The sequence below is a fragment of the Gobio gobio genome (assembly GCF_949357685.1).
Source record: "Gobio gobio genome assembly, chromosome: 12".
Classification (NCBI taxonomy): Eukaryota; Metazoa; Chordata; class Actinopteri; order Cypriniformes; family Gobionidae; genus Gobio; species Gobio gobio.
The window spans coordinates 54435966-54461882 of record NC_137105.1 but is presented as its reverse complement, the minus strand read 5'-3'; the positions used below and the strand labels follow the sequence as shown (position 1 = coordinate 54461882).

General features: G+C 43.1%; 1 protein-coding gene across 2 annotated transcripts in view; it reads right to left on the bottom strand.

The window, feature by feature from the left end:
• Positions 1-25917, bottom strand: part of LOC307135114 (uncharacterized protein) — a 129859-nt gene that overhangs the window by 54230 nt on the left and 49712 nt on the right. The window contains exons 8-9 of one of the 2 annotated variants that reach the window (XM_079831301.1): positions 8594-8767; positions 8464-8510 (exon numbers count right to left, since the gene is read on the bottom strand). In XM_079831301.1, the coding sequence (XP_079687427.1) occupies positions 8464-8510; positions 8594-8767 (221 nt within the window). Of the gene's footprint in view, positions 1-8463; positions 8511-8593; positions 8768-11606; positions 13229-25917 lie in introns of those variants that run through there. The other variant, XM_079831302.1, reaches the window with a different exon arrangement.

Genomic DNA, 25917 nt, shown 5'->3' with positions numbered 1-25917 from the left:
CTTATGAGTGGACATCCATGACATGCGGAGTCCCACAAGGGTCAATTCTTGCACCACTCCTATTCAACCTGTATATGCTGCCACTGAGCCAAATAATGAAAAATAACAAAATTGCTTACCACAGTTATGCTGACGACACCCAGATCTACTTAGCCCTATCACCTAATGACTACAGCCCCATTGACTCTCTATGTAAATGCATTGATGAAGTTAACAGTTGGATATGCCAAAACTTTCTTCAGTTAAACAAAGACAAAACTGAAATCACTACATTTGGAAACAAAGATGAAATTCTCAAGGTGAAGGCATATCTTGAGGCTGAAGGTCTAAAAACAAAAAATCAGGTCAGGAATCTTGGTGTGCTTTTGGAGTCAGACCTGAGTTTCAGTAGTCATGTCAAAGCAATAACTAAATCAGCCTACTATCATCTGAAAAATATTACAAGAATTAGATGCTTTGTTTCCAGGCAAGACTTAGAGAAACTCGTTCATGCTTTAATCACCAGCAGGGTGGACTATTGTAATGGTCTCCTCACCGGCCTTCCCAAAAAGACCATTAGACAGCTGCAGCTCATACAGAACGCTGCTGCCAGGATTCTGAGCAGAACCAGAAAATATGACCATATCACACCAGTCCTCAGGTCTTTACTCTGGCTTCCAGTTACATTTAGGATCGATTTTAAAGTGCTATTACTTGTATATAAACCACTCAATGACCTAGGACCTCAATACATTGCAGATATGCTGATTAAATACAAACCCAACAGATCACTCAGATCATCAGGATCAAGTCAGTTAGAAATACCAAAGGTTCACTCAAAGCAAGGAGAGTCTGCTTTTAGCTATTATGCCAGCCGTAGCTGAACCAGCTTCCTGAACAGATCAGATGTGCTCCAACAGTAGCCACTTTCAAATCCAGACTCAAAACACATCTGTTTAGCTGTGCATTTACTGAATGAGCACTGTGCCACTGTACGTGATTTGTCTGAACTGCTTGCATTTAAATTTATATGTTTAAATTTAACCCTGTTTTTATTGTTTGTTTTAATTATACTTTTTATTTTTATCTTTCAATATTTTTTATTTTGTTAAGGCTGTCTGGGTGGAAGAGGTTGAGAGACGGGGAGCGATAATATATATATATATATATATATATATATATATATATATATATATATATATATATATATATTTATTTATTATATATATATATATATATATATATATATATATATATATATATATATATATATATATATATATATATATATATATATATTTGTAAGTTTACCTGACTCTCCATTTTCTTCCACCCCAGATTTCATCTTTATTTTTTTATTTCTTTTCATTCCTATTATAACTGTTTAAATTCACTTACGAATATTTTAATTTCATTTCTGTGTAAAGCACTTTGAATTGCCACTGTGTATGAAATGTGCTATACAAATAAACTTGACTTGCCTTGCCTTACTGGAAATTTGTTATCGTGACATCCCTATTCCCTAATTCACAGTATCCATTCCTTTATTAAGAAGACACCAGTTTTCATTTCATTAAGAGAGCAAAATGTTTAAAAACAAATACGTTACATTAGGCTGCAGGTAAGAAACTTTGTTTGAAATATGTTTCCTTAATTGCGTTTGAATCTTTATTTTGATATTTCCTCTTTCTTCTACTGCTAAATATAACTTACTCATCACCATACATTGTTTAAAAATTGCCTATCACGTTAAATTTGACATCGCTAGCTTTTAATCTAAATCACCATCACACGTTAGCATTTTGCTAGCCTGTTAGCTTGTTATCTCTGCACCCGGGTCTCCCTTTTTCTTAGTTCATAACTTGGATTAGTAAATTGTGTCCAGCAAAGGATTGTGGTAAGTGGTAAATTGGATTAATCAACAAACACGGTAAGTCATGTCTTCTCCTGTCATTATCACTTGCACAGCATGTCGCATGTTCAGCATAGGCTTCTCCGCTGGCGAACGGGGCTTCACATGTGATAAATGTAAGGAGATAGTTAGGCTGACGGAGAAGATTTCAGAATTAGAAACACGCATCCATACTTTATCTGAGAGTAGTGAGGATGTAACAGCTTTAGACACTGATTTGGATGCGAATAGCTTAGTGAACTCTGTACATTCTTCGGTTCCGGCTGCAGGGCCCTTGCAGCAGGGAAACTGGGTAACAGTGAGGCAGCATAGTCGCAGACCAAAGAACCGCTTTTCCGTTCCGGTTAGAACATCAAACAGGTTCTCCCCTCTCAGTGAAGCACCCACTGAGTATCCTGTTGAAAGTGCCCTAGTCATTGGCGATTCTATTACACGGAACGTGAAGATAGAGACACCAGCCACCATAGTCACTTGTTTACCGGGAGCCAGAGCACCTGACATCAAAGCAAATTTAAAAGTGCTGGCTAAAGCTAATCGTAAATTCTCTAAGATTATTATTCACGTCGGCACTAATGATGTTCGACTTCGCCAGTCGGAGATCACCAAAATTAACATTAAAGAGGTGAGTGAACTCGCTAGTACGATGTCTGAGGCTGTTTTTTGTTCTGGACCGCTCCCGGCAAAAAGGAGTGATGAGATAGTTAGCAGACTATCATCACTCAATGGCTGGTTGTCTAAGTGGTGTCTGCAAAATAACATAGGGTTCATAGACAATTGGAAAAGTTTTTGGGGCAGACCTGACCTGTTGAAGAAGGATGGCATCCATCCCTCTTGGGGTGGTGCTGCTCTTCTCTCTAGTAATTTGGCACATAGTCTTAGAGCTAAACCTTGACTCACTAGGGCCCAGGTCAGGAAGCAGACAAACTGGCTAAACCGACCGTCTGCTAGCTGTCTCACGTTACCGGAGTCAGATAAATCCCAGCACATAGAGACTCTTTCACCTAGATATTATCATATAGAGACTGTGTCTGTTCCCCGAATTAGTAAATACAAAAAAACATCAAAACCATTCAACAGTAAAAATTTAATTGACGTCCAACAAATAAACAAAATATATAATACAGATGAACAATTGATAAAGCTTGGGTTGCTGAATATTAGATCCCTTTCCCCAAAAGCGCTTATTGTTAATGATATTATTACAGATAATAATCTAGATGTGCTCTGTTTGACAGAAACCTGGCTAAAACCTGACGACTACATTACCTTAAATGAGTCCACCCCCCAAGATTATTGTTATAAACATGAGCCGCGTCTGAAAGGTAAAGGAGGAGGGGTTGCTGTAATTTATAATAATATCTTCAGTATTACTCAGAAGTCTAGTTTCAAATATAATTCCTTCGAAGTTTTGGTGCTTTATGTAACGCTATGTAGTGTACATGATAAAACCCGTTCAACATTTGTGTTAGCTACTGTATACAGGCCACCAGGGCATAATACAGACTTTATCAAAGAATTTGCTGATTTTCTATCAGAGTTAGTACTGGCCGTAGATAAAGTGCTAATTGTTGGTGATTTTAATATCCATGTAGACAACGGAAAAGACGTATTGGGATTAGCATTTAAAGACACACTAAACTCTATTGGAGTTAGGCAACACGTGTCAGGAGCCACTCATCGCCATAATCATACTTTAGACCTAATATTGTCACATGGAATAAATGTTGATACCGTTGAAATTCTGCAGCAGAGCGATGACATCTCAGATCATTACTTAGTATCATGTATACTTAATTTAGCTAAGGTTGCAAAGCCGCCCCCTCGCTTTAAAATGGCAGGACAATCACTGCCGCCACTAAAGATTGCTTTTTAAATAATCTTCCTCATCAGTATCATCTGCTCAGCATCCCAGATAGTATAGGAGAACTCGATGTTGCAACAGAAACTATTGACTCTCTCTTTTCCAGTACTTTAGACACAGTTGCTCCTCTGCGCTTAAAGAAGATTAAAGAAAATAGTCCAACGCCGTGGTACAACGAGCACACCCGGGCCCTTAAAACAGCAGCCAGAAAAATGGAGCGCAGCTGGAAGAAAACAAAATTAGAGGTATTTCGTAATTCATGGAAAGAGCATATGATCACATACAGAAAGGCCGTAAAAACTGCTAGATCTGCTTATTTCTCAACTCTCTTGGAAGAAAACAAACACAACCCAAGGTATTTATTCGATACAGTGGCTAAATTAACCAAAAATAAAGCTTCAACTTCTGATGATTGTAAACAGCACAGCAGTAATGACTTTATGAACTTCTTCACATGTAAGATTGATAATATTAGGAAAAAAATTTTAACCATGCAGCGGTCTACTACAGCATCACATCAGACAGAGCATTGTAGTGTCACTGAGGAAAAATTACACTCATTCACTGCTATAGGAGAAGAAGAATTGGCTAAACTCGTTAAATCATCTAAATCAACAACATGTATGCTCGACCCTATACCAACTAGGCTATTAAAAGAGATGCTACCAGAGGTCATAGATCCTCTTCTTAATATCATTAATTCATCTTTGTCATTAGGATATGTACCGAAAACTTTTAAGTTGGCTATTATTAAACCACTTATTAAAAAACCGCAACTTGATCCTACAGATTTAGTCAATTATAGACCAATCTCAAATCTACCCTTTCTGTCAAAAATACTTGAAAAGGCAGTGTCTTCACAATTATGTTCCTTTTTAGAAAGAAATGGTATCTGTGAGGATTTCCAGTCAGGATTTAGACCGTATCATAGTACTGAGACTGCTCTCATCAGAGTTACAAATGATTTACTCTTATCATCCGATCGTGGCTGTATCTCTTTATTAGTGTTACTCGATCTTTGCGCTGCATTTGATACTATCGACCACAACATTCTTTTGAATAGACTCGAAAATTATGTAGGTATTAGTGGAATTGCATTATCATGGTTTAAATCATACCTATGCGACCGTTATCAGTTTGTAGTAGTAAATGAAGATATGTCACACCGATCGCAAGTTCAGTATGGAGTACCACAAGGCTCAGTGCTAGGACCGCTACTCTTCACCCTGTACATGCTACCACTGGGAGATATCATTAGGAAGCATGGCGTTAGTTTTCATTGTTATGCTGACGATACTCAGCTCTATATTTCTTCACGCCCTGAAGAAACTTACCAATTCACAAGATTAACGGAATGCATAGCTGATATAAAACATTGGATGACCGGTAATTTCTTGCAACTCAATTCAGAAAAAACTGAATTTTTAATTATTGGACAAAAAAGCTCCACAAGTAGTAGCCTAGAATACTGTCTAACACTTGATGGCTGTTCTGTCAAGTCCTCGTCGTCAGTGAGGAACCTGGGTGTGCTCTTTGATACCAATCTTTCGTTTGAAAGCCACGTTTCTAGCATCTGTAAAACTGCTTTCTACCATCTTAAAAATATATCTAAATTACGGCACATGCTCTCAATGCAAAATGCTGAACAGTTAGTTCATGCGTTCATGACCTCAAGGTTAGATTATTGTAATGCTCTACTGGGTGGTTGCCCTGCTCGCTTAATAAATAAACTCCAGCTGGTCCAAAACGCAGCAGCTCGAGTTCTTACTAGAACCAGGAAGTATGACCATATTAGCCCAGTTCTGTCAACACTGCACTGGCTGCCTATTAAACATCGCATACATTTTAAAATCTTACTTATTACTTACAAAGCACTAAATGGTTTAGCTCCCCAATACTTGAGCGAGCTCTTAACATATTATACTCCATCACGTCTACTGCGGTCTCAAAATTCTGGCCAGTTGATCATACCGAGAATATCCAAATCAACTGTAGGCGGTCGATCCTTTTCCTATTTAGCACCTAAACTCTGGAACAGTCTTCCTAGCATTGTTCGGGAAGCAGACACACTCTGTCAGTTTAAATCTAGACTAAAAACACATCTCTTTACTGTGGCATACACATAAAATCACTTTTTCAATGAAATGATTGTTAGGCTGCATTAACTAGGTCAGCCGGAACCGGGAACACTTCCCATAACACCTGATGTACTCGTTACATCATCAGAAGAATGGCATCTACGCTAATGATAGTCTCTCTGTTTTATCCCGAGGTTTACTGCAGTCAGCCGGATCCGGGCCGTATCCAGTTCAGATGGTGGACCTGCGCCCAGAGAAGACCAACGCATGACCCTGAAGTGTCTGAGAGACCGTGATTAGACGCCCCCTGCAACTGCCTCATCGACACGGCATCTCAATAAACCCGTCTCCGGCGTGTTGACTCAGATTGTTCGAATATTACAATTAAATAATACTTAAATCGATATGTCATCCTCAATAAACCCGTCTCCAGCGTGTTGCCTCCGATCATTCGAATATTGCACTTTAATAATTATTTATTCAACATCATCCTCAATAAACCCGTCTCCAGCATGTTGCCCCCGGTCCCTCGAATATTCGGATCTATTATGACCTCTGAGCTGTAAAGCTGCCAGAATAATAATAATAATAATACGCTGTTTGTTAATTGGCCAGAGGAGAACTGGCACCCCGACTGAGCCTGGTTTCTCCCAAGGTTTATTTTTCTCCATTAGGTCACCTAATGGGGTTTTGGTTTCCTTGCCACTGTTGCCTCTGGCTTGGCGTGCTCAGTTGGGGACATTATTATTTAGATTTATTTCGATGTTTAGTTGAAAAATTTAAACTAAATTAACCATTTAAACTAAATTACTGATCGAATTATTGATCTAACGCCCACACTGTCACTGTATGATACTTGAAATGTTTCCAGAATGGCTATACAGCTGATTGGAATTATGCTGCATTATTTTCCTGTTTAACACTGTAAAGCTGCTTTGAAACAATCTACATTGTTAAAAGCGCTATATAAATAAAGTTGACTTGACTTGACTTGACTTAAGGTTTGGCTTTCCTTAGGGTCTGTATAACCTGTTCTGAAATGGGTCTATTATAATTTATTTATTGCGATATATATCGTTATCGCAAAAGGCTGCACTGTAAATCGCAATATGTTTTTTAGGCCATATTGGCCATCCCTAGTGCAATGTTTTACGCACGTGAGCTGGAACCGGCATGTTTATTGCTCGGTAGCGCAATCCGTTTAGCTCCACGAATCGGATCACAAGTTGAGGTTTGAAGTTGATTTCTCAAATCATCACCCCTTTAAAACGCAAAGTGCCCAGGGCGCATATAGAGCGCAAAATGCTCACTGCCAATAGAAAACTATTTAAAAAAGGTGCAATTACATGATTCTTAATTGTGTGGAAGTATAACCTTAACTTTCTTGTAATAGTCTTCTCATTCTTGCATGTTGTACTGATGTTACTGTAACCTTTAAACAACATTCAATTAATAACAAGAAAACCAGACATTTTAACATTATAGAAACATTTCAAATCAAAGTTCCCACAACGTTTTGAAACTGGGTTCATTTTGTAAGCTGGGCTCCATTGTGGGGACATTTGGTAGTAAAACCAGCCAGTGGTTCAAATGAGAAAAATTAAAGGGGCACTTCAGCGCTGGGAAGATGAATGTGTATTTAAACTGTGTCATTTATGTAGTAGAAATGTGAAATTATTTTTTGAATTTGGTGCCTTCTAGACTGAGAAAAGACAGAAAATGTATTTTTGTCTCATGTGGATGAAAGACAACAACTCCCAGAATGCACTTGCTTCGCTGCCCTACGAGGCCACTCCCAAAGCCATGGCTATTGGTTATCACTTGCCCACCGCGGCACCGCCTCCAACATCGTTTTGATATTCATAGTAATAAAATAATTTCGTTCAGTTAGAGAATATACACTGCAATTAAAAACTGAATGTGTCTTTTCAATAAATTGTGAGTGAGCCGAACGAAAGTCACGTCACAGATGCAGCAGGAGTCAGATCTCATTCGTCACGAGAGAAGAGCTGAGCTGAGGTGAGGTAAGCGCGGCTGTCATTCTCAGCGCGTGTCCAGTCTGGCGCGTTATCAGATCGCATATGGAAGCTAAACCTTTATAGGATTTCATTGAAAAGTTGAAACACTCACTTTTCTCCCTACCGCTCCGTTATGAATGCCCGAGCCAAGCGGCAGCGGGCGTGCGCATTTACGTTCAGTGAGTGAGAACCCTCCCCTGTGGGCGGGTTGAAAACATGCGGAACAGCTCCTGTAGTCTCTAGCCTCTGGCCAAAAATCCTCTGATGACGCAAAATGACAATATTTGCGTCATCAGAGGATTTTTTCCAGAAATAAAATGCATAATTCTCGTCTCAGGGGGATATGAGGGGGGAAAGTACCATAATTTGAATATACTACAGGGTTTCTACTGATACAAAGCTTAATGCTAAATCACTGAAGTACCCCTTTAATAAATGATGCTTATTTAAAATGGGAAAAATGGAGAACGTTTTCTGTGAAGGGTAGGTTTAGGGGTATGGGCTTAGAGGACAGTAAATATGTTACATCCTTATAAAAATAATAGAAGTATATGGCAAGTCCCCACGAAGATACAAAAATCCAACATGTGTGTGTGTGTTTGTATGTAGACATACACTTTTGTGGTCCTGCTGTGATCCTCATCTCCCCTCCATGATCAACACTATAAACACACAAACACACATTAATGTAGATATGCATCATGCACACACATGTTCAGTATGTCAGTATCAGTGTTTGACATACTTGAGTATCTGTAGTGAGCATTTCAGATCCTCCAGTTTGTCAGAGAGCAGCTTGACTCCTGAATCTCCTGGGTGATTGTAGCTCAGATCCAGCTCTCTCAGGTGTGAGGGGTTTGAACTCAGAGCTGAAGACACAAAACCACAGCCTTCCTCTGTCACCATACAGCCAGACAACCTACAGATGGATCAAAACAGCCCTGTCATCTATCTAGTTCTCTTTATATGTCTCACCAAAAACATTTTCATATTTTTCTAATTATCAAATTAAAACACGCTGGATTTTCAAACATCAGCAATAATGCTATTCAATCAAATCTAATCAGCAGTAATTCAATAAACACACTTCAAAAATGTAATACATGCAGTCCTCCAGTGATTCACATTTACATTTCTGTGAATGAAGTTTCTCTGTTTCACTGTGATATTTAATTGGTTGAGGTTTAAAACGTGCTTTGATTAATCTACTGTGCATGTGCGAATGTGTGTGTGCAGGGCCGGCTCTAGCTCTTTGGTTGCCCTAGGCAAGATTGAGTTTTGCGCCCCCCCCCCCCCCTTAATTGTTAAAACCCACCGGCAAATAGTTGCCAGTGTATAGGTGTCATTTTCCTTCTGTAAGTATTTTTCTAGATATTATCCATGTTTTATATCTTAATGACACACAAGCATACAACCAAATAAAGGATTCAAGAAAAAAAAAAGTATTAACTTCCTGTCACATGAGACTGCCAACTTCCTACTCCTACTTCCAGGGAGCACAACGAAGGCAAACCCTCCCAAAGAAAGGATATTTTCATGTTCCTAATAAGTATTTTTAGTTGACATATATATATATATATATATCAACGTAATCATGAAGGTCTCTAGAATCATCCAAACAAAACAAATCTTACAACAGATCTATAGTTTTTAGTATACTTAGTCAAACATAATAAATTTGATTATGAATAAAGATTGATCTGTTGAAAGCAGTTATTTTGAGTTAGATGCTAAATGTTCTCCTCTTATTCATATTTGACATTGAAGGGGTGCATACAACATATTTGCCCACCGGCAACTATAGTTGCCACATATTCAAATACGATTTTCAAGAAAAAATACAAAAACCTGGGGAAAATAAATGCAGAACATGCCATTCAGAAAAAAATTGGGCACAAATGGGTTAAGTATTTATAAAAACTATATAAACAAAAATGCTCCTATAGTTACTCCAAGACTTATTATGAGCTAATTATGACTTAAATGATACACAAATTATGACCCATAAACTGGATTAACTATACCCTCTACAAACAAAAGTGCTATTATGGATACACTGTACTTACCACTACAAAATTAAAATATATAAGTTCTTGTAGCTCTATCCCTTTCTTAATTAATAAAAGATGAACAGTTGTTTCTGGCATTTCTATTCACCTTCAAAATTGACGCAGCATTAAAATTGGGCTCGTCTGGATTTCCTTATTGTCAGTGAAATGCGTAGTAATATGTAGATAACTAGCCAGCTAGTGAGAGCTTAGTGACAGCAATAAAACGTCCAATGCCGTCCAATATTAGTTGATAATTTCGATAATACGAAGTAAATTTATTTCGTTTGACACCTTCATGGCTGAGATGAGAAGACTTACCTCTATACTGGGCTTTCTTGTGATCGTCTGCCTTTCTCTTTTTCCGTCCCTGTGCACTCGAGGGTTTAGACCGCTTCATTTTTGAAGAACGCGCCAGTGCTGAGCACTTGCCTGACATAACGCCTGAACGCCTGTGCTCGACAATATTCACTTTCAATTCAATCTAATAATCAGGTTAAGTAATTAAACGTGCGACTGAGGGGGCGCCCAAGGATGATCATGTTTAATAAACAGTATGTTTTATTTCGCTTGTTTTAATTCTATGCTTAATGGGAAGTAAGTTAAAGGGCGCCACTAGAGGGCGCCTGTGCGCGCCCCCAACACATTTGTCGCCCTAGGCAACCGCCTAGCTCGCCTATAGCAAACGCCGGCCCTGTGTGTGTGTGTGTGTGTGTTTGTGAGTGCATGTGTACGTGAATTTGTGTGTGAGTGTATGTGTGTGAGTGTGTGTTAGATAGGGCTGTGCAATTAATTGAATTTCGATTTCGATTTTGGCTCCTAACGATCACCAAAATAGTACAATCGAGAAAAAAAACGATTATTTTGCCATGTTCAGTTTTGCAAGAACACCCTTATTTTGTCTTGCGTTTTGAATGAAACGCGCACGCACACATCCGCCCCTCCCGAAGCCACAAACTCTCTCAGGTCGTGAGTCTCGTGACTCGTGTGTGCATATCATCCGCTGGAATTTAAAAACTCGGCGTGAGTAAAGATGGCAGAAGGAGGGCAGTTACAGCAGCGTTTGGTGAGCAAAAAAGGCAAAACCAACTCCGTTGTCTCGGAACAGTTTGGCTTCGAGGAATCAGACGACGAGCAGAAACATGCGACGTGCAAGATTTGCTACATGGTAGTGGCTGCAACGCAAGGGAACACCACGAATTTGTTTAACCACTTGAATATTAAACACAGAGTGACCTATGACAATCTAATAAAGAAACAAAAACTGACGAGAGCAGGGGTGCCGTGTAAACGTCCTTTTTTTTCCTTCATATTTTTCAAATAATTCTCTCTTTGTAAACTTTGTTCAATGCATGCGAGTGCTGCCGTATTTTCGAATATGAGAAGTTACGCGTGCTGTGAGAAAATGTGTCTCTGTGCACTCATCCGAGAGCGGGCACACGTCTCACAGCGCACAAATATTAAGTATTCTTTCAAGTCTTGCTCTTGAACGGACAAACTCACACAAAACGTATGTCAACGTCCATCTTGATGAGTATTCTAGCAGACATAGTCTGTATATGCCTTAAGTAAACTTTATACAGTCAAGAAAGACGACGCATATCCGAGCATTAGGTCTTAAAGGGGCAGTTTAGGTCTTAAAGGGGCAGCCTTTACTGCTGTCTGTTTAATGTCAAAAAACAAAAGACAAGGACATCATTCACTGCTCTTGATTGAATAGCTTTTGTAAGTTTAATAGGATTAATCTTTAATTTATGCACTCAAATATGCAATGTTATTTTACATTTGATACATTTCTGTACCTGAAAACTAATGTTAGACGTACCTGAAAAACCTGAAAAGCATATCTAGCCGAACCATATTGTTGATCTTATTTATTTGTGGTTATCATTTTTACTTGAATACCTTTATACTTTGATTTGAATATATGTTATATTATTTATTTTAATAGTTCAAAAATACAACAAATGTTACAATTTCAATTGAATTGTTGAAAGGTGTCTTTTTAATAAATGCAACACATTCCCAAATTCTTGTGAAATAATCGTGTTACATAATCGTGATTTCAATATTGACCAAAATAATCGTGATTATGATTTTTTCCATAATCGAGCAGCCCTAGTGTTAGAGGCATGGCCGGACTATTGGCCGGACTATTGACTGCAAGCTTTGAGGATATAATCAAATTTATTATTGTTTCACACAGAAGGACACACATGTTGAATCGCGTCTGCTCACATTTATTTGTGATCACATGGCTACAGTAAACAGCTCTATTAAGGCTGTTAGCCCGAAAGGGCTCATGTTTAGAAAGATATTGATTTTGAAGTATCATATATAAGCATCACCTCGTGTCTTTACAGAGAATGATCATTTCTATTAATTTTCCACTAAGCTCTGCGATCCGAAGAGTTTTGAACGTTCTCTCCCGTCTTATTATATTGGGGCAGAAATGTCATCAAAATGATAAAAAATATCCAATCAATGAGTCCCTGTTTTTTTATATTTATAACATAAGCCTATGATATGAGTTATCACACAATCAAGAGTGCTGTTTTTCCTGAACATCTTTTAGTTTGACGCGTTAAAAATATTTAATGCAATTAATGCAGCATCTGCTTTTTCTGTCATTAAAGCCACAACAAGACAAAGAGAATGTGCTGTCTGTGAATGTCCCATCTGTGGCTCCGTTTAAACTAGTGTGTTTTTGCTTTAAAATGCATAACTTTTGCTAAGGTTACACCCGTCGTCTACACTACTCCGGTGTTTTCGAACCTTAAAACAGGGACTTTCACACCGTTTTAAATAACAGTTGAAAACTCACTAGTGTAAATAGGGCCTATGTGACACACACACACACACACGATGCACATAAAAGACGCACGCCAGTGTCGTGTGCACAGACAGCAAGCTAGAATCGAATTCTCTTTCTTGCTTGAACGAACAATAACACACAATTATGCCAAAATGTCAGTTTTGTCGAATATCCTCATAAGAGCAGTCTTAAATTAGTTAAAGTCTCCAAAGAACGTAAAGAGTTGTGAGAAAATGGGATGCGTGTCAAATCCGCCACGAAAGCTGTCTGTCATTAATATTAGTCAAAGAACAACGGTCCATCCATCCATCCATCCATCTTCTTCCGCTTATCCGGGGCCGGGTCGCGGGGGCAGCAGTCTAAGCAGAGATGCCCAGACTTCCCTCTCCCTAGACACTTCCTCTAGCTCTTCCGGGGGGACACCGAGGCGTTCCAAGGCCAGCCGGGAGACATAGTCCCTCCAGCGTGTCCTCGGTCTTCCCCGGGGCCTCCTCCCGGTTGGACATGCCCGAAACACCTTCCCGGGAAGGCGTTCAGGAGGCATCCGGTAACAAAGAAAATTGTAGCTTTAATAAGGATTAATCTTTATTTAATTTATAATTTATGCAGTGCAGTCTCTTTGATAACTTTATTCAATTTGTATATATGTATCTGTTAGACAGGTAGGAAGGGTGAAGATTGTTTTAAATTCACTTAAATAAAAAGTTGTTACATTTTTGAAGCCTAATAAATGTTAAAATTGATAGCTTTCAATCACAGTTAAACAAGTATTTAAATATACTGCCTTTATGTTGTTTCTACATTAATTCAGAGATTAATTGTGAAACAATTACATTATTAAATATATTAAAATCTTTACCCCCAGTTTCACAGACAAGGCTTAATTTAGTCCCAGACTAAAATGCATGTTTGAGCTGTTTTAACTGAAAGCATATCTTAAAATATGTCAGTGCCATTGTTTTGTCTCAAGACGCACACCAGTAATGTTTTTATCTAAGGCACGTTTATAAAAGCTACTTGTCCTACATGCCCTAATTGAACTAATGCCTAAGCCTGACTTAATCCAAGCCCTGTCTGTGAAACCAGGCCTTAATGTTTTTAATTGTGATTAACCACAGAAAAATGTGTGATTGATTAATCAGTTTTTTTTTTAATTGATTGACAGCATTAATTTATATATTTAAAGTTTAGAACTGAGTGGAATATGCAACTGAGTTTTGCAACAAATAACACCTTTAACACAGTGTTTTGATTTAGTATTATTTATATAAATTATTTTATAAAATGCTCTATACATGATATGCTCCATCTTCTTATTATCCTTGAATTTATTGATTCAATTTAAAAAAATTGTCATACAAGATAAACACTTCTAATAAGGTTAGAAACGATGTAAAGGTATAAATGCCTCTGGAAATCTATTTAAGGGGTCAAATATTGTCACTTAATGGAAAAGTTAATTTCTGTCACTGCTGCGAACTAACCAATGCACAGAATATGAAGAACATGAAAATCTTTGGGAGTCAGCTCTCCATGACAGTTCTAAACCAGACAAGACACCAGACCAAAAAACACACTCAGTAAAATATCATACAATTTTAGTTTATCAACAAAATCTCAGAAAATAGTGTAACACTAATGGCGATGGCAGTTCAGCCATCTGTCGAATGACCAAAGCCTGAACCCCTCACGCATCCCGTGATGCCCTAATCAGATCATACATAAACAAAAGGGCCCTTGTGGGTTACGACCATACAACTAATTTACAACCTAAGGCGCCACAATGTCTCCCGAAGAGATTGTGAGCGTTGAATTTTATGGCACCCCAAGATCTGCGCGTGACTTTACACCCGCACCCACACTACCCTTTTGCGACCTCTGACACACACACATAGTCCCAATACACGTGGACTGTCACGTGACGCACACACACATCAGCCATATATGGACAGATTGGACAAAACTACCTCTACAACGTATTAAATATACATATTTTGTTGATTTAATGTCTTTATACGATGTATTAAAATAGCTAGGATATTTACTGTATGTTAAATCAAACTCTGTATGCTAGTAACTGTGGAAATCCTGTATATCTGTACTCTCAACTCTCAGAATTATAGTTCATGGTATCTCTCCAATCGCAGAAACACGACTGTACCGAATATCGTTTACAAATTTCAACAAGATGCATTATTACAAAAGTACCAGCTTTCTGAGAATAGATGCTTAAACATATCACCCCTTTTTGATAAGCCAAGAGGGGGGAAGTTCAACAGACAAAGGAACGTTCGCGCCTTTGGTCTCCCGTACGTGATTGGGTCATCTCAAGATAGGGCGTCAGCCATCTCATCTATTAGAACAAAGTGTGACCATTAACTCTTGGCATTCCGCCAGAGAGAAAGATCACCGGCATTCCGCCAGAGAGAAAGACCGCCAGCTTCCTGAAACAACTATTCCAGCTCCAGAAAACTCCTCCAAGAACCGAGATCCGCGCCTCACTGCCCTGAAAAGACTCAGAGGACAATTGAACTCAGACACACACACACGAGAAGCCAGATCAAAAGCAAGTATTATATTTTACAATCAAACTGCGGTTAAAAGGTTGTCTAAATTATTCCTGTTTACGGGATTATTAATTACTTGAGGTCTCTTGCAAAGGACTGCGTGATAAAGTTCTCTCTCTCTCTCTCTCTCTCTCTCTTTCATTCTCTATTTCCTTAATTCTTTCCCCCTTTATATTATTCGTTAAGTTTGATGTTCCCTGTTTGTACCATATTGTTTGTTTTACTACCTCTAGATATATGCATATTTACCTTGTGTGAATCGTAGTTCTGTATACTTTAGTTCCATCCATCCATCCATCTTCTTCCGCTTATCCGGGGCCGGGTCGCGGGGGCAGCAGTCTAAGCAGAGATGCCCAGACTTCCCTCTCCCTAGACACTTCCTCCAGCTCTTCCGGGGGGACACCGAGGCGTTCCAAGGCCAGCCGGGAGACATAGTCCCTCCAGCGTGTCCTTGGTCTTCCCCGGGGCCTCCTCCCGGTTGGACATGCCCGAAACACCTTCCCGGGAAGGCGTTCAGGAGGCATCCGGAACAGATGCCCGAGCCACCTCAGCTGTCCCCTCTCGATGTGGAGGAGCAGCGGCTCTACTCCGAGTTCCTCCCGAGTGACTGAGCTTCTCACCCTATCTCTAAGGGAGCGCCCAGCCACCCTGCGGAGAAAGCTCATTTCGGCCGCCTGTATCCGGGATCTTGTCCTTTCGGTCATGACCCAAAGCTCATGACCATAGGTGAGAGTAGGAACGTAGATTGACCGGTAAATCGAGAGCTTCGCCTTACGGCTTAGCTCTTTCTTCACCACGACAGACCGGTACATCGACCGCATTACTGCAGAAGCTGCACCGATCCGTCTGTCAATCTCCCGTTCCATCCTCCCCTCACTCGTGAACAAGACCCCTAGATACTTGAACTCCTCCACTTGGGGCAGGAACTCTCCACCAACCTGGAGTGGGCAAGCCACCCTTTTCCGACTGAGGACCATGGCCTCGGATTTGGAGGTGCTGATCCCCATCCCAGCCGCTTCACACTCGGCTGCAAACCGTCCCAGTGCATGCTGAAGGTCCTGGTTAGAAGGGGCCAACATGACAACGTCATCCGCAAAGAGCAGAGACGAAACCGTGTGGTCCCCAAACCTGACACCCTCCGGCCCTTGGCTGCGCCTAGAAATTCTGTCCATAAAAATTATGAACAGAACCGGCGACAAAGGGCAGCCCTGCCGGAGTCCAACATGCACCGGGAACAAGTCTGACTTACTGCCGGCAATGCGGACCAAACTCCTGCTTCGGTCATACAGGGACTGGACAGCCCTCAGTAAAGGACCCCGGACCCCATATTCCCCCAGCACCCTCCACAGGACGCCGCAAAGGACACAGTCGAATGCCTTCTCCAAATCCACAAAACATATGTGGACTGGTTGGGCAAACTCCCATGAACCCTCCAGCACCCTGTAGAGGGTATAGAGCTGGTCCAGTGTTCCACGACCAGGACGAAAACCACACTGTTCCTCCTGAATCCGAGGTTCCACTATCGGCCGAATTCTCCTCTCCAGTACCCTGGCATAGACTTTCCCGGGGAGGCTGAGAAGTGTGATCCCCCTATAGTTGGAACACACCCTCCGGTCCCCCTTTTTAAAAAGAGGGACCACCACCCCGGTCTGCCATCCCAGAGGCACTGTCCCCGACCGCCACGCGATGCTGCAGAGGCGTGTCAGCCAAGACAGCCCCACAACATCCAGAGACTTGAGGTACTCAGGGCGGATCTCATCCACCCCCGGTGCCTTGCCACCGAGGAGTTTCTTGACCACCTCGGTGACTTCAGCTTGGGTGATGGACGAGTCCTCCTCTGAGCCCCCAGCCTCTGCTTCCTCAATGGAAGACGTGACGGCGGGATTGAGGAGATCCTCGAAGTATTCCTTCCACCGTCCGACAACATCCCCAGTTGAGGTCAACAGCCGCCCATCGCCACTGTAAACAGCGTTGGTAGGGCACTGCTTCCCCCTCCTGAGGCGCCGGACGGTTTGCCAGAATCTCTTCGAGGCCAGCCGATAGTCCTTTTCCATGGCCTCACCGAACTCCTCCCAGGCCCGAGTTTTTGCCTCCACAACCACCCGGGCTGCAGTCCGTTTAGCCTGCCGGTACCTGTCAGCTGCCTCAGGAGTCCCACAAGCCAACCAGGCCCGATAGGACTCCTTCTTCAGCTTGACGGCATCCCTTACTTCCGGTGTCCACCACCGGGTTCGGGGATTGCCGCCTCGACAGGCACCGGAGACCTTGCGTCCACAGCTCCGAGCAGCCGCTTTGACAATGGAGGTGGAGAACATGGTCCACTCGGACTCAATATCTCCAGCCTCCCTCGGGATCTGGTCGAAGCTCTGCCGGAGGCAGGAGTTGAAGATCTCTCTGACAGGAGACTCGTCCAAACGTTCCCAGCAGACCCTCACAGTACGTTTGGGTCTACCGAGTCTATCCAGCTTCCTCCCCCGCCATCGGATCCAACTCACCACCAGGTGGTGATCAGTTGACAGCTCCGCCCCTCTCTTCACCCGAGTGTCCAAGACATACGGCCGCAGGTCAGATGAAACGACCACGAAGTCGATCATTGACCTACGACCTAGGGTGTCCTGGTGCCATGTGCACTGATGGACACCCTTATGCTTGAACATGGTGTTCGTTATGGACAAACTGTAACTAGCACAGAAGTCCAATAACTGAACACCACTCGGGTTCAGATCAGGGGGGCCGTTCCTCCCAATCACGCCCCTCCAGGTTTCACTGTCATTGCCCAAGTGGGCGTTGAAGTCCCCCAGTAGAACGACGGAGTCCCCAGTCGGAGCACTCTCCAGCACCCCTCCCAGGGACACCAAGAAGGTCGGGTACTCTGCACTGCTGTTTGGCCCATAGGCACACACAACAGTGAGAGACCTATCCCCGAGCCGAAGCCGCAGGGAAACGACCCTCTCGTTCACCGGGGTAAACTCCAACACATGGCGGCAGAGCTGGGGGGCTATAAGCAAACCCACACCAGCCCGCCGCCTCTCACCATGGGCAACTCCAGAGTGGTGAAGAGTCCATCCCCTCTCGAGAAGTGTGGTTCCAGAGCCCAAGCCGTGCGTGGAGGTGATTCCGACTATCTCTAGTCGGAACCTCTCAACCTCACGCACAAGCTCAGGCTCTTTCCCCGCCAGCGAGGTGACATTCCATGTCCCAAGAGCTAGTTTCCGTGTCCAGGGATCGGGTCGTCTAGGCCCCCGCCTTCGACTGCTGCCCGATTCGCTTTGCACCGGCCCCTTACGGTCCCTCCCGTGAGTGGTGGGCCCACGGGAAGGTGTCCCCACGTCGCTCCTTTGGGCTGAGCCCGGCCGGACCCCGTGGGGGAAGGCCCGGCCACCAGGCGCTCGCATACGAGCCCCACCCCCAGGCCTGGCTCCAGGATGGGGCCCCGGCTGCGCCATACCGGGCGACGTCACGGTCCTCCTTTTTTATACTTTAGTTGTTTTATTAAAACCCAATAATTTCATTGAATTGAATCCGTATTATTTTGCTCACAAAGATCTAAGTCAATGAGACGTAATATCTTAGCTACCAATCAAGCTCAATTTTCTTGTTACTATTTCAGTAATAAAAATTGTACAAACATAGGAAATATTATTTGTCCTGATCAGCAGATTAATGTTTCTTAAAGTTTGTAAGATTGATATTTGATGAAGAAATCAAATTTTCAACTCGCAGGACGAAAATAAATTATGGATAACTGAAATCAATTTGGGTAAAGGTTACTTTTACATGATTAAAGTTTCCGTTATAAGTTAAAATTTTTGTGTACAACAAGCAAATCGTATTCATAGACTCATGAATATTTACCCCATTTGAATTCATTATTGAATTAATTATTAATTATTGAAACTCATTGTTGCTACACTGGTGGAGATCAATTTTGGGCAGCGTTTCAAACTTTGTTTTTTGTTAGCAATATTCATATTCATGTGTATTTTAGGGTATTAATATTATGCACGCGCATTTTCGTTTTTTTTTTTTTTGAATTGTGAGACAAATCGCGCAAAGCGAACTCACTTACTGACTAAGGCACAACACTGAGCTCAGCTCAAGCATATTAACAAATGCTAAATTTTCAATATTAAATGTCCTGCAGAGACCACGGAATCTCTGTACAGTCCATACATGCGTAAAATTGTTTTATCCCGCCTGATTTGAACGACGAAACCTTCTGTCAAGCGGAAGATTGAAATTGAGCGAGTTTCTTCTTTTCAATAATAGGCCTAATATAATATCGTTAAGATAAACGATAACCCCTGGTTTAACACTGGCGTAGCTACCCAAATCGGAGACCTAAAACATTTGACTCATAAATGCTGAATAACCATCAGCCAGTTTGATAAATGTCTATTGGAGTTCTTTTAAATGTGAAGTAAACAGACGTTAATTCCTGTATCCACATTTTTCTTGTGCCAATACAGCACAAAAGGATCTGCCGTGATCTAAAAAGTAATTGTGATTTTTGCTACTTCTGTGTGCGACCATCATTTGACTTTTGGTCTAAATCAAATGAGAAGGTGCTGTAACTCCGCTTGCTAGACACCGGAGGGCGACCTAAATGTTTAACAGCTCTCGAATTTTACATCACCATAACTTCATCCCGAGCGGGTGTAACAGCGACATCTGGTGAGCATTCCTCCTAACTAACTCTAGTCTGAGTGGACTCGACTGCACCATCTCGTGGGTATTTTCGGATAGTTATACTCTCCGCTATTAATTTTGTCTTGACAAACTTAATTTCCTTCCTAATTAGAGCATGTGAATTGTTTATTGATTATTGTTATGAACGTTTTCATTTATGCAATTTTACTAGCATTAGGCAGCAACCAGGTCTCCTTTCTCGCTGATTAAACACACTTATTTGAATTTGAGTTTAAAAGAAAAAATAATTTTCTCTAACTTAAATTGAAATCAGGTTCTTCAAGTTACTGACGGTCCACTTGGAAGGAAGGATGCCACCGTGTGGCCGTACCCTGCTAAGTCAGTCATTATTTCCTGGTCCTTCCGGACCCGCCCCACGATGTTTACATCGGAGCAGACATTTTAATTCACCTCCGGGCTCATGTGGACATGTTTAACGAAGTGGTATGGGACCCATTGACCTTACAGCCACACGTTTCCATCAGTCATGACAATCTCATGTCAGGACAGACCATCCTGGAGGTCTGCACCCCAGTAAACGAACAGGGAACGGTGATACCAGCATACACCAAAGGGGTCGCTGTTCGGCTCAACATGCGATGTGGTCAAACCTTAAACTTACATTGGGTTTCTTCCAACCCTCACCTGAATGTGTGGAACTCGGACTCACACTTGAAGCCACACCCCTCACTGAAGTGTCATCTCGTGTAGTCTACATCCTCTTCAACAACTGCACAGCAACTGACATCAACATTCCCAAGGCCTACCGGCTGGGATGGCTAGTGAGCCATGACTTTCATGACTTTGAATTTGTACTACCCATCATTGGGCCCATTCCACCTTCCCTGATACCCGAAGGGAGTACAGACAACACACTGTTCACTGCACCCTTCAAATTCATTGCCATCACATCTGTCATGCCGGTGACCAAAGACCAGGTGTGCCGAACGGAGCTGACCGAGGACAGTCACCTCGCATTATACACAGTCTCCCACCAGCCTATCGATGAGACTGATTAACCTGCTACACCTCTCAATACCAACCTGACTGATGACACACAGACGGAGGAACCGTACCCAGGTTGAGTCTCAAGTGCAGTAAATTCTACGAGACGCTAACGCGCTCCAGAGCGAGACAGACCGTCAAAGACTCAGACAAGTCCTTTATAAGTTCAAAGAATCCTTTGCCAAAGACTCTTTAGACTGCGGTCTCACCAACCTCCACACGGTGCGCATCCCAACGCACCCTGATGCGCCTCCCACTTGTGTCAAGCAGTACAAGATTCCCATCGCCTCACACGAACCAGTGCAGGAGATCATCAAATCCATGCTTGAGAAAGGTGTCATCCGTCCATGTAACAGCACCTACTCTGCCCCCATCTGGCCAGTCCTCAAACCTAACGGCAAGTGGCAACCCACCATTGACTACCGGAGATTGAATCGACAGCGGCACCTGTTGATTCAATCAAGATGGCCTATGACCCAGCTAGAACAAGAAATACCCCGAATCAGGGGAGCCACAATCTTCTCTACACTTGATGTGGCCTCTGGATTCTGGACCATTCCGGTGCACCCAGAAGACCAACACAAGCAAGCATTCACATTCGGCAACCGACAATTCACCTTCAACAGGTGTCCGTTTGGCTATGCCAACTCACCAGCTGAGTTCAACATCTTTCTGAACAAAGCCTGCCCAGACGCCAGAGTAAGAGGCAACCTGATCTATGTAGACGATGTTCTCATGAAGAGCACAACGGTGGCCGACCACCTGAAAGAAATAGACTATGTGTTGAACCAACTATCCACAGCCGGTGCCAAGATCGCCCTCCACAAAGGACAGTGGTGCCGGACCAAGGTTAACTACGAGGGCCTGCTCATCGGATCCCAAGGCATTGAACCTCAGTCAAACCGTATTCATGCCATTCAAAACATCAAGCCTCCTACTAACGTCTCTGAGCTGCGCAGTTTTCTAAGGGTATGCAATTACTCCCGACAGTTCATCGAAAACTACTCAGACATTGTCAGACCTCTAACAGCCCTGCTTAAGAAAGACTGCCCTTTCGTCTGGTCAGAAGCTCAAGAACACGCCATGACGGCACTAAAAAGACATTTATGCACAGCTCAATGCCTTGCTTACCCCGATCCACATAAGGAATTCTACCTGGAAGCCGGGTTTTCCAACTAATGTCTCAGCGCTGGCCTATATCAGCGATATGAACAAGACAAGAAGGTGGTTGCATATGCCAGCAAAACGCTTCTCCCACCAGAGTGCAAGTTCTCAGACTGTGAAAAAGCTCTGTTCTGCACGGTGTGGGCCATTCAGCGATTCTCCAACTACATTGGGGCACAGAAAGTTATCATAGAGACTTGCCACCAGCCCGTAATGTTCCTCAACAGCCAACGCATCGGAGACGGCGTGGTCACTAATTCACGTATAGCCACGTGGTTAATGGCCCTCCAGGGACGCAACGTTGAGGCACGGTATGCACAGAATCACAAGTCTGCACTGGGCAATGGCCTGGCTGCATGCCAAAACTGCTCTGATAACACGCCTGCTGCTGCAGCGGATGCACAAGAACCCCAACAACAACAACTGACCTGTCACAGATTCTTTGAACTGAATGCGTGCCAGGGCATGCCCACGGCCTATGACGATGGGTGCTCCTACAACCACAACGGCATCCTCAAGGCAGGTGCAGGAGTGCTGTGGGTGAACGATCAGCCGTGCCCACCACAACACTTCAAGTTGGGTCCTCAGTCATCGCAATATCCAGAGATAGTGGCCATTCTCATAGCCCTACAGATCGCATCAGCCCATGACATCAGAGAACTGCTCATCTGCTCAGACTCTAACTATGCCAGACTCAGTTTCGTGAATGGTTTCAAGACCGGTAACAACAAGCCAGTCAAACACCAACACCTGTTCCAGGAATGTGACAACATCACAAGAACACATGACCTGACAGTGTACTGGAAGAAGGTAAAAGGACACTCGAAACTACCAGGTCTCGACAAAGACTTAAATGACCAAACTGACGCCCTCACCAAGACGGGCATACTACACGGCGACATGTGGGCACCCCCAAACCCCACATCCAGCCCCAACGTTGCAGTGCTAACCCGCAGCAAGCGACCGGCACCGGCTACAATGCCCGCCTCGCAGCCGCTATCGCTAACTCCGCAGATTTCCAACAACGACATTGCGGATATGCAAGCCTCTGACACTGCAATAAAGACAATTCTTGACCACCTCTCTGACCCCTCCAACCACCCTATCACTGACTCTGAGCTCACCGATGACTCAGGCCTCAGACATCTACATAACTCCAGACACATGTTGCATATACAGGACAACATTCTGTGGTTTGCACCCGATGACAGCACAGCACCAAGGCATGTACGCCCACGACACACCATGTGCTGGACACCATGGCACCAGGGCCACGTATGACACACTGAAACAGGTGGCATATTGGCCCGGGATGCAGCAAGATGTGGCAGAGTATGTCAGAGAATGCCTGGTTTGCTGCCAGTTCCAACCAGCATACCCGAACCACAGAGCCCCACTGCAACGCAGAGGGATCACGTTCCCGTGGTCAGACCTACAAATCGACTGGGTAGGACCCCTGCCCAGGTCCACAAGAGGCAACAAGTACTTTCTCACGGTGGTGTGCCAGTTTACCAAGTGGATAGAGTGTCTGCCAGCACCCAACGACACTGCCCAGACCACGGCATACCTCCTGATGAACCACATCTTCTCCCGGTTCGGATTGCCACTGAGAGTCAACTCAGACAGAGGCACCCACTGCCGAGATCATGCAACAGATCTGGAAATGCCTAGGGGTACGGGCTAAACTTCACATCCGCCACCATCCAATCTCGTCCGGCCAGTTCGAGAGATCGAACCGAACGGTGGTCGCCATTCTGCAAAAATATATGTGTCTGCTAACCAGAAAGACTGGGATGTGAAACTCCCCCTCGTTCTGATGGCTCTCAGAGCTACCCCGCAGGAATCAACACGGGTGTCCCCTTTCGAACTCATGACTGGGCGGCAGATGACTCTGCCACTTCACTTGCTGTACCAACCCGGAGACTCCAACCTTGTCACCGCTTACACCACGTTCCAGTACCTCGATGAGCTCCATAGACACTTAAAAACAACCTTCGCTTTTGCCCAGCAACACCTGCAAAAAAGCGCTGAAGGTCAGAAAGCATATTACGACCGGAAAGCATCACACTGGATGTGGGCGACAAGGTCTTATATTACAGCTTCAACCCGCCACCTTTGACAGGCCCCCAGCGGCTGTCAAAGAAATTTCTGCCCCACTGGACGGGACCTCATGAGATTATGAACAAACTAGGGGTGCACGATATTCACAAAAATGTGATATTGCGATGTCGATAATGAATATTGCAATATCGATATTAATTTCGATATTTTTAAACCTATGTAAAATTACAAAAGTTACAGAATCCGCATCAAAATAGATTCATAACAAATAAAACAAATTCTTACAAAACAAGGTTTAAAGGTTTTCAATTGACAGTCATATTGGACTTGTACAACATGAATAAATAAATAATAATCATGTCTGGTTGTACAGTAGGGATGCAACAATACAGTTGGTCCACGGTTCAATACATACCTCTGTTTTTAACCATGTTTTTGGTTCGGTTCTGATGGCTTGTCACATTAGTTTTTTTCTATTCTATTCTTAGCCGACAGGAACAGAAAGAGTTATTATTATTATTTTTATTATAATTTTTTGTTTTTATTGCAATACTCTTTTTGAATTTTACTTAAAAGACTTGGAAAAACCTTACTTACACGAAATAATGAACTTTCGTGATTGTGAATAACTCTAGTGTTCCGTGAGTATAACTCTCTGACACCAGCATTGCAAGCGTGGCTAAACACCCCCTAACTTGTGCATAGTGATCAGATATCTGCTCATATCAGCGCATAGACTGAAAGGCACACTCAAACAGAGCCGGAATAAACTGAGAAATATTTAAAACGGAGAAAAAAAAAAGTGCCTTGTGGTGGTTCTTAACTATTTCATCTTCTCCCTGAGCAACACTCATTTTCTTACTTTTGTGTTCTTTCTTTTGCTCCACTTGCTCCCTTCACTCTCTCTTTAGGTCCTTGAAACGCGTCTCATTTTGTCATAAACAAAATATCGCATGATTATCGCGAGACTTACGATATAATATCGGGCAACGTGATATTGCGATAACGATATTGAATCGATATATCGTGCACCCCTAGAACAAACTCTCCCCAGTTGTGTACCAAATCCAGCTAAACCGGGGACCCAGAGAACCAGTTCTCAAATGGGTCCACCGGAACCAGATTAAGAGACATGTGGCCACTAGCAGAGAAAGACAGGGAGGGGCCAATGCAAGCTAAACTCAGCCGCCTTCACCGAAGCGAAAAGACTGTCCCATCCAAACCGGGACAAACCTCGCTGACCTGTTCTCTCTCTCTTCCCCTTCTCCTCCCTACCTCTCTCTCTCTTGCCTGTAATAGGATGCGGCTGTGGATCATCCTCCTGTGCCTCCAGTCAACCAGAGGCCAGCCACCACCAGACATCATCACACCAGGTCCAGCCTCGGGCAGTGTATTGAGAGAGCAACTGGGACTCCTGATCGACAATTGCCGGACGCACACCCAGAAAGTGTACATTCGACTCGACCCCTGCAACGTCTACAGAGCACACTACCCCCACGCAGTAGCCCAGTACAGCTGGGCCGGTGCCCGTTGGACAGAGGACTCTCTCCTCCATGCAGAGGCCGATGTCAAGCACATGCTCAACCAACTGGAGAAGATGACAGTCACCCAAGTGGAGTTAGGTGGACACAACCGCCGCTCCAAACGGTTCCTGGGAGCGTTGCTCGGAGCCGCCGCCGCTGTTGGAACTCTGTTTAACATTGGCATGTCCAGTGTCAAC